The 9,798-nt window shown below is 55.6% G+C and overlaps 1 protein-coding gene across 1 annotated transcript; it reads right to left on the minus strand.

Moving 5' to 3' along the window:
• Positions 1 to 452: 452 nt before the first annotated feature.
• Positions 453 to 8,163, minus strand: FBXO46 (F-box protein 46). The gene is made up of 2 exons (XM_072627784.1): positions 8,066 to 8,163; positions 453 to 3,510 (listed from the first exon to the last, which is right to left on the minus strand). The coding sequence occupies exon 2, from the start codon at positions 3,436 to 3,438 to the stop codon at positions 1,549 to 1,551; it is 1,890 nt and encodes a 629-aa protein (XP_072483885.1). The 5' UTR covers positions 3,439 to 3,510; positions 8,066 to 8,163; the 3' UTR covers positions 453 to 1,548.
• Between the last annotated feature and the right edge of the window lie 1,635 nt (positions 8,164 to 9,798).

A 9,798-nucleotide genomic window follows, 5' to 3' on the forward strand; every position in this document is an offset into this window, starting at 1 on the left:
TGGGCTAGCCTGTGAGTGGCAGGGTAGACATGGTGTGCTATCCTCACTGTATATCCTTCAGGGTCCACCACATTCTCATTTGCCACCCTAGGATCTGTCTTTAAATTCTGGCTCTTCTAATAACATACCCAGTGTGACTTGAAACAAGATTCTTGTCCTCTCTGAGCCTCTGCTCTGTCTGTCTCTCGGTGCAGACTGCAACATTAGCATTAACCATCAGACTTGGTCCCCGTGTTGAGGAGTCTGAAGATGACTGTGAGATTTTCTAAGCCTGAGATAATGAAAGCTTTGTGGAAAGAATATGCCGTTTGAAGTAGATGATTTGTAGCTCTAAATTCGAAAACCCTACTTGTTCAAATGTGGATTAATGTAATTAATCCTCCCAACCCAAATTGGGCCTCTGGACACCTCTCTGCTCCCTCTCCCTGAATAGAGACCAGCCCAGGCCCAGGTTTATAAATAGTTGCTTTATAGAAAGGACCGATTCCCAAACCGGCCAGACTGCCACACATGAGAAGCATTCAGAACCACAAAGATGTAAAAACAAACAAACAAACAAAAACCACCACAAAACAAATAAAACAAATTAGACTGTCCCAGATGGGATTCCCAGCTTCCCCAAGAAACCCAGGGGTCTGCTTTTCTTCTGGGAGCCAAGTGGAAGCCAGCCCAGCCCAGCTAAGAGAGGTTCCAGAGCCCCCCAGAGCTTGCTCTGAGTTGAAGTGGGAAACCCAGAAATTCCAACCAGGTTCCCACCACTCTCAGAAAGGATTCACAGCTTTGGGAATGGGGGTTGCTTTAAATTGCAGAGTGAGGAGTAAATGAATTCAAATCTTTCAAAAAGAAATGTTTTTCCTTCTCCCTACCCCAAGGAAGAGGCAGAGGAAAGATAATGGATGAGACAGATTTGGGACAAGATGCTGCTAATGTCTCTTCCAGAGACTGGAGAGAAACATTAAAGGGGAGAGGGAGATTAGAGAAGGAGCTTAGGTCTGGAGACTGTCCAGAAGAATGAACATGAGGGTCAGTGAAGGTAACAAGCAATCTAGGGAAAGGGGTACAGGAGAATCGAGAGAAAAAAGCCTGGAAAAATGACAGTGAGGATGGGAGGAGATGGATAGATGGGGATGTCAGGGTATGGACCAGGTCTCGGTCTACTCTCTGCTGGTAGGGCCCTTGGGGGGAGAGACTTAAAGGGGACAGGACCCCTGGCTCACACCCCAGCATGATCCCCATCTGGTGAGGCCAGATCAGAGACGGACAGGGGTAGAGGGGGCTGAGATGAAGACACCACATTATTCTGAGATGCCCTTCTCCATCCCCCGGCCTCAAAATGCCTGAGAGAGAGGAGAAAGTCTACATGTTCATGGGGATGGGGCCTAAGTGTCAAAGAGCCAATCAAAGGGCGATGTCTCAGGTAGGCTCTTCAATTCCCTGCTTGATTGGCTACCAATCCGTTTTGTTTCTGTGAGGAGGGGCAAGCTGAGAAGCAACATGGGGAGGGCCTGGGAGGGGGGGGGGTGGGCACTCCCTCCCCCTCCCCCCCCTTCACCTGGCATCCTCACGGCCAGGCCGTGAGCCAGCCAGCGTGTGGCAGGGAAGCACCCAGTTGTTATCGTGCAGGCCCAGCCTGCAGCCCGGCGTGTCCTTGTCGGGCCGGCGGCAGCACATCCAGTAGGAGCGGCCGTAGGGCAGGTCGTGGTGGTAGGGCTTGGGGTGCCAGCGGCACAGGGACACGTCCCCCTTCTCATAGCACTTGCGGCACTGCTTGCACGGGTCGTCGCGGTACAGCGGGTGGCGGCTCCAGCGGGAGTCCGTGGCCTGGACACCGAAGGTCTCGATGACGCACTTAAAGTAGTGGCAGGTGCACTTGAGGGCCGCCAGGGCACGGGTGGGCAGGTAGCCAAAGATCTTCACCAGGACGTGGTCGGGGAGAAGCAGCATGTACTGGCGAGGCTCTAGCAGGCGCTGGATCTTGAAGCGGATCTCCAAGAAATCGTGGGAGACATGGTGGTAGAGGCGGCACAGGGAAGCATCAGAGGCTGCCCCGGCTGCCTCAGGCTCGCTGCCCTCAGGAGTGGGGGCGGCCGGTGCCTCGGGGGCGGCTGGCGCCTCGGGCGCAGGCTCCCCTCGGGTTGGCAGCAGGAAGAGTTGCCCGGGGGGCGGTGGCTCCTCCGGGCTGACCGTCAGGCACACCGTCTCCTCTTTCACAGTCTTTGCACCGTCCTTACCGAAAAAGACACACTCGTCCACCACACCCGTAACCACCACGTCCACGTGGAAACCTGCAGCGCCAGCTCCCCCGCACTCTCGGGCCCCTGTGGGGGGCGGGGGCGGGGCCGGAGGCTTATCCCCTGCAGCTCTTTCGGGAGGACCCTCGGGGCGGGTGGCAGCTGGGGCCTCCCCATCGCCAGCCTCGTCTGCCCGGGCCAGCAGGAAGTCCACGTTGCTGGGCAGGGCATCCCGGGACGGGCTGATGAGCTGGTACAAATCACAGGTGATCTTGTCCTGGGCCCGACTGCTGGGGCCCGGCCCTCCAGCGTAGGTGCACCCCGGCCGGCTGCTGCAACCGGCCCCTGGCTGGCCGCCTTCGGGGGAGCGGGGCTCACGGCCGCTGGAGATCCGAAAGGCGATACGCACCTCGCCAGACCCTCCACTGCGTCCCCCCTCCCCCGTGCGCACCTCCTCCTTGCGTGGCCCATCCCGTTGGGCCTCAAAGTGGGCCACGGCCTCGGCCACGCGGCTGCAGTCGCTCCCTGCCCGCCGCTCCCCACCTGAGCCCTGTGTGCCCTGCTCCGCAGCTGATACGAACACCACTGGGGTAGGGGCCCCAGCGCGGGGGTAGCTCTGCAGGGCCAGGGCGGCCCTCTGCTCCACCAGGGCCACCATCTCAGCCACAGAGAGCAGGTCCACGTCCTCGGGGGCACCAGCAGCTGTCTCGGCAGGAGCAGGCAGCTGCTGGTCCTCTTCTCCCCCGACATCTGGTGGCTTCCCCGGGCTGGGGCGGGGCTTGGTGGAGTCAAGACAGCGCCTCCTCCGCTTGGCCTTGGAACTGTCACTGCCCCAGTGGCCCTTGACCTTGCCTGCACTGGCCCGGCTGGCACCACCACCACACTGGTGAGCCACAAAAAAGGCCACTTTCTCCTTGGTGTTGCCTGGCTTGATGACGTACCAGGTATCCAGCAGGACCCGACCCTCCTCACCAGGGGCTGTGGAAAGCAGGGGAGCTGTGGGGGCTGCTGGGGCTGGAGGTGTGTTTTCTGATCGGGCCAGCCCATCTCCGGTGCCCAGGCTGCTGCCACTCCCAGGTTCTGGACAGGCAGGGGGAGGTGGGGGTTTTCGGGCTGAGGGGGCAGCTGAGCGGGGCTGATTTTGAGAATAGGTACCAAAGGGCCTCGGGCACCAAAGCTGCACTGGAGAGAGACTGCTGGGGTCCATGGCTGCCAGGCCAGGTGAGGGTCACCACATGCTGAAGACCTGGCGGGTGGGGATGAAGGCGCCCAGAGCCACCTGTGGGAGAGAGAACAGACAATGGAATCTGCTAGCAGCTGTGCAAAAAATCTGCCATTTTTTTTTTTAATTGAGAAACTGACTCAGTCTCAAAGTTGGGAAAACTCATCACATAGAACTCCAGAGCCATAAGAAACCTTCAAACATAGAATCCCTAGACGCACAAGTAGCAGTACAGGATAAGGGGAATTGTATGATGTTTGGAGTTCGGGGAAGGATTCGAATCTGGTCTTTGCCCCTTCTCTTGGGAGAGTCCCTTTCCTTCACCTAGGTCTTTGTTTCACCTTTATTAACCTGCTTAGTGGTTCCTGCTATGGGATTTCTAAGGGCTGTTTGGGGAGGCCGGATACCACAGCAATGTGGGGAGCTCACCAAATGATCAGAGCTCACCAAATGATCATGCTCCATGAAGATGAGCTGAAGGAACCAGGAATGTTTAAGCTGGAGAAAAGGTTTAGGGATAGAGGAATGTCTTCATGACTGAACTTCCAGGTAAAGCTAAGATCAATGGGTTTGTATCGCAGAGAGCAGTTTTAGGCCAGATAGAAGGGCACTGTGAGAGCTTTCCCAAAGTGTGATGAATGGTCTGACAAGGGACAAAATGCTTTCACTCTGGCTGGAGGTCTTCTGAAAGCGCCTGGGCACTTTGGGCAAAGTGCTAGAGAGGGACTTCAGGTTCTGATTGTGCCTGGAGGATCATTAGAACACACCAGGCTCCCAGGATAGGGGGATCTAAAGCTGGAAGGTGCCCTGGAGCATATCTTCCTCACCACCCCCCTTTTACAGAGGGAAAAACTGCTGTGCTCCAGAGGGGAAGCAGCCGCTTTGGCTAAGTCACTAAGCAAAGGGATCCTCAGGGGTCTCCTGCTTACTGGGCCCCTTCCACTCCACCATGGCCCCTTTGTCTCCTCAGCTCCTTTGGCTGCTCCCACCTCACGCCCCTCTTCTACAGCCGGATCTGGCTCACTGTGCCCAAACGACTGGACAAGAATTTACAACACTGCCCACAGCTATGGATGCCAAGGCCCACTGGTCAGAAGGAACTGGAAGGAGAGAGCCTACCTGTCAAGGTTCTTGGAGCTAAAAGGGAGGGACCCAATAAGTTAATGGATTATAACCTCAATCTACACAGGCCCCCTACACTACACTACACTGAGGCCCAGAGAAGGAGGGGAAGGGCACAAGGTCATAGAGAGAATCAGGAACTTCCGAGCGGTGGTTAATGCCAAGGTAACCTGCCTGAGGCTGGATCTTCCATGTGGGTTTGGCGCCCACCTCTTCCTCCTGGCCCTACTGGGGGCGCCCCCACCTTCACTTTCCCTGACCCTTAACCCCCAAATTCAGGGACCAAATAAATCCAGGCCACGGTCCTTTCACCCAGACTCTTCCCCAATTGTGGGCAGATATATTTAGTGCCGGCAGAGTCCTAGCAGCTCTTCTAGACCAATCCTTTATTTTAGAGATGGGCAAACTGAGGCCCAGGGAGGCAATCAATGACTCGCCCAGGGTCACACAGCTGGACAGCGGTGGGGCCCAGGGCTCTCGACTGCAAATGCAGAGCCCTCCCCACTCCCCCAGGAGGTCTCCTGGGCCGCACCCCCTTCCAACTCTGGGAACAGCACAGAAGGAAGCCTAGAGTGTGGGAAGTTAGAGCGCATGCGCCAGAAGTGCGGGTGGGAACAAGCCACACCCCCTCCTGGCTCTCCAAGCGCCCTGGCTCTCGCCCAGCCTTTGAGTGCGGAGGGAAGGGTGGAAAGTCGAGCAGTCCCGAGAGCCCGCGCCACCACACCCCCCCCCCCACCCCTTTGTTGACAGACTCACGCATGACGGCTCGGCCCAATCAGAGACCGCTGTTCGGGGCCATGCCCATATATGGATGGACATTGGCGGAGGGGCGGGCCTGGGAGATGGGAGTGTGGGGGAGGGGAAGGTGTGCACGAACTGGCCAGGGAGTGTCCTCCAGTTCCTAAGCCCGCACTCTCCCGCGGAGGGAGGGGGATGGACTTCCGTCCTCTGCGGGCCTTCCTTATCGAGGTTCCCTGAACTCCCCCACCTCTTCCATTCCCCCCTCCCCCCACGCCGTGTACAGGGAGAGATTTAAAGCGCCAGGCCCACACTGAAATAGACACTCAAAAGGCCAAGAGAAGGGGGTGGAAACCCGGCGGGAAGAGTGAGGGGGAGGAGAATCCTGGCGCGGCCCCCCATCTCCTCCAGGAGCTCATACAGACCCCCAACCATTGACGACGGATCCCACTCCCTGGGAGGGGAAGTTTGGGTCAGTGGGGGGGCACCCGACTCCGAGCACCTCCAGAGGGCAGGGCCGAGCTCAGCCCGCACCCCACCTCACACAGCCTGGGCAGGGTTCAAATGTCACCTGACACAATAGCTGTGTGACTCAGGGGCGCTGAGTGACTTAAACTCCACTCTAAAACGGGGTCACAAGGCCAGAAGCCAGGCCGCCTCAGGGTGTTGTAGAAATGTCAGCTGGATCTTTGTCCTTATAGACACCCCCACACCCAGGAGCTGAGAAAGGAGGGAAATTCCGTTTGGGAAAGCCACCCCTGCCTTCCCTAGCTGTGCCCTTAGAATCCGGAGTCCAACCTAGGATCACATTGACTCAAAACCCCTGGAGCCAGTAAGACTGGACACCCACTGGCTCCGCTCTCTAGACGGCCATTCACTCTTGGAACCTCAGTTTTCCCATCTGTAAAATGGGCATATAATGACAATGACACCATTGTTCACCGGAGAACGATGGCGAGTATCACATGAGCTAATATCTGAAAGTGCTACATAAATGGGAGCTGTTACTTACATTTTTAAATGAAATTTATTGATAAGCTATTATTATTCCATAGCCCACAGGATAAACCCATTCAGTGCCTACTATATGCCAGGTAGGTGAACATCCCTATCTAACTTTGGCATTCAAGGCTTCCACAATCAAGGTTCAACTCCTCCTTCCAACCTCAGGTCCATTCCGCAGCCCTCATCACTGCCTTAAAGGCCTCCACATCAAGTGGTCAGTCCTTCAGGAAACACTTGCAGCCCTTTGCCCCAACTGGGCAGCACTGCCCAATACAGCCTGAGATCGTGGGCTCCCTGAGGCCTGGGACCACTTCTCTTCTCTTTAACTTCTATGGGGAGTTCAAGTCAGAAAAGCTTAGAATTAGAAGGTACTAACAATCTAGAACATTCAGATTGCATAGCTCAACTACAAGGCCTCCATTTTACAGATGAAAAAACAGAGGTTCAGAGTCAATGGGACTGCACCAGGGTCAAACGAAGGGATTTGTCTAAGGCCATCACACCTCCCCTCCCCAGAGCAGATGCCAGGACACAGAGCTTGGGGGCAGGAGGGAGAGGCTGCCTCCTACTTCATAGCTCTTCACGACATCTTATGCTCAGGCACCCCTTCACAGGACCCTGTATCCTTGGTCCCCAGATCTCATCTTGATGAGGCTCCTTAGGGACACGAAAGATGAGAAGCTGATACTCAGATACAAAGCCCAGCTCTGATTGCAGAAATAAGGGGCCTGGGTCAAGCCAGGCTGTCTCTTACTGCCAGTACTTTGTCTAGGAATAAAATTCCCTTTGCCCAGTCCCAATCTTGTGTCTTTCCCCTTTGGGGGTATTGGTTTCCTTAACTGTAAAGTGAAGGGGTTGATGGTCACTAAGGTGCTTCCCAGCTCTGACATTTCAGGTTCTAAAATCCTCTCTTGTTCTTTCCTGTTGCCTATTCCAAGGTCTTGTTCTATCCCGACATTCGCTGTTCTGTGATCTCTCCCAGCTTTGATGTTCCATGTTCTAAGTTTCTTCTCAGTCCTGATATTCTCAGTTCTAAGGCCCCTCCCAGCTCTGACATCCCTTGTTCTAAGGGTCTTCCCAGCTCTGACATTCTCTGTTCTAAGGCCCCCCCTAGCTCTGACATCCCTTGTTCTAAGGGCCTTCCCAGCTCTGACATTCTCTGTTCTAAGGACCCCCAGCCCTGACATCCCTTGTTCTAAGGGCCCTCCCAGCTCGGGACACCTTGACATCTGTGGGCCCTCCAGGCTCTCTGGCTCTCCAGGGTTCCCTGAACTCCCTGGGGCGCAGGGACCCGGCCAGGGTGAATAATCCTGCTGGTCAGGGTGGTCCCAGACTGAGGATAGTCCATGGGACCTGGAGTACCAGAGGTTTCTGGGTATCCAATGATCTCTAGAGCCCGTAACCGGCTCTTACTTGTTAGAAACAGGCCTGCCCCCTCCTCTTACGGATGGGGAAACTGACGTCAAAAACGCCCGCCCCTCCTTGAACAGGTAGGGAAACTGAGGCCAGAAAGGGGTAAGCCAAGGAGGGAGGTGGAAGGACGGGAGAAGGCGGGTCCCCCCACCCCCACCCCCGGGGTCAGGACCCCAGGGCTGGGGCGGGGCAGGAGCAAGGCCCCTTCCTCCCACCTGTCTCCCCTCCCCCCAGGTGCCCCGCCCCCCCGCCCGGTCTCCGCGCGGGGACGCATCAAGCGCCCGCCCGTCGGCCGCCCCTGTCTGCCTCCCCCCATCCTCCCCCTCGGCCTTACCCGCTCCGGGCGCCCGCAGGTCGCTCCGCGCCAGGGGCTCCCCCCACTCACTCACTCCACTCACTCCACTCACTCGCCCTCCTGCCTCCACTTCCGGGTTCCCGGAGCGAGGCACGCCGGGAGTTGTAGTTCGGCGCGGGGTCGGAGGGGACGGAAGGGCGGAGGGCAAGGAGGGACTCCATTTCCCAGAAGGCCACTCTGTCGGGAAGGTCAGAGATGCGGGGCCGCGGTCTTCTATGGGAATGGTAGTCCCCGGGCCGCCATTTTGGCCAAGATCCTCCCTCGCTGGGACTTGGGCAGTGAGCACCACAATGGGAAAAAGGAGCAATGCCATTTCTCCTGATCTTTCAGATTCAAGGACAGGGCCACCAAATATACACCAGGCACTATCCTAGGTGCTGAAGATAGAAAGAGGAAAAGGAAGCAGGACCTGTCTTCAAGGAAGACATTTACATCTATTCTATTGACAGATGGCTGCTGAAACCCCACTCAGTTTTCTTTCCATGATGTAGTCCAGGTCTCCTGGACTTCTCTGACCACACCCAACCTTTCATGCTTTTCTCTTGTACATGACATTCCATCTCCCTGACTGTTCATCATAACAAAAATACTCTCCTTCCTCATCTCTGCCCCGGTTACAATCCCACCTTCTACAAGAAGCCTTTTCCAATCCCCCTTAATGCATTAGTGCCTTCCTTCTGAGATTACATCACATTTTCCCTGTATGGAAACTATTTGTACAGAGTTGTCTTCATTGTTAGATTGTATACCACTCAAGGGCAGAAACTGATTTTTACCTTTCTGTGTAGCTCCAATATTTAGGACAAGGTAGGTGCTTACTAAATACTTATTGATTTGACTGAGTTCTTTTCACCACATCCACTCACGCTGCCTCTTTAGAATTATTTTAAATGTGTGTGTGTGTGTGTGTGTGTGTGTGTGTGTGTGTGTGATTTTTAGGGCTGCAAGGGAACTTAAAGATGGTTGTATCTAGAACCAAAATGATGAGACCAAGACCAAGAGGGGAAAGGATATATCCAATTTTAAGAACAAGCCCTCATTTTACAAATGTAGAAAATGATGTCCAGGATTTGTAGAACAGCAGGCAAGGAAAAAAGAGAACCATATTTTGAGTAAGGACCTGGGTGTTTGCATCTCAGGACTGCTACATACCATCTGCTATGAACTTGGGTAAATTATTTGCCATCCCAATTCAGGGTTCTCTACTTGCAAAATGAATGGGGTTAGATTGTCATCTCTAAGGTCTTTTCCAAGAAACTCGCTCCCTTGAGTATATTAGCTCCATGTACCAGACAGGGCTCCAGAGGACTCATGTTCTGGTCCTGACAGCCCTGTCCTTGACTGCGCAGGCTAGCCAAAGTGAACGAAGCACTTCAGGCTCACACCCGGGCCGGACCACCGCGTACCGTTGCTATAGCAACTGAGACGGCAGGAGGAGAGCCTCTGGAGGCGGGGCTACGCCTCCCTGCCACGCCCCAGCCCCCTGATTGGCTCCTGTGTTTCTGATCCCGCCTCTTCGCATCTCTCTCCTCTTTCCCCCCACCCCCGCCCTTCTTGGGGCATCCCGCACCTTGGCTGGTGCACTCCGGGGACTTTGGGGTTCTTTGGGTCCGGCCGCTGTCCTTCCGTTTAGGGAAAGGAATGGCCCTGGGAGCCTACGGCCGTGTTCTAAATCCTGCTCCTCCCCGTGTCCTGTGGAGCCAGTCCCTTGT

The sequence above is a fragment of the Notamacropus eugenii genome (genome assembly GCF_028372415.1).
Source record: "Notamacropus eugenii isolate mMacEug1 chromosome 5 unlocalized genomic scaffold, mMacEug1.pri_v2 SUPER_5_unloc_4, whole genome shotgun sequence".
Taxonomy (NCBI): Eukaryota; Metazoa; Chordata; class Mammalia; order Diprotodontia; family Macropodidae; genus Notamacropus; species Notamacropus eugenii.

Coding starts and splice junctions, on each gene's coding strand:
- FBXO46 (XM_072627784.1), bottom strand. CDS start 3,438: ATGGACCCCAGCAGTCTCTCTCCAGTGCAGCTTTGGTGCCCGAGGCCC.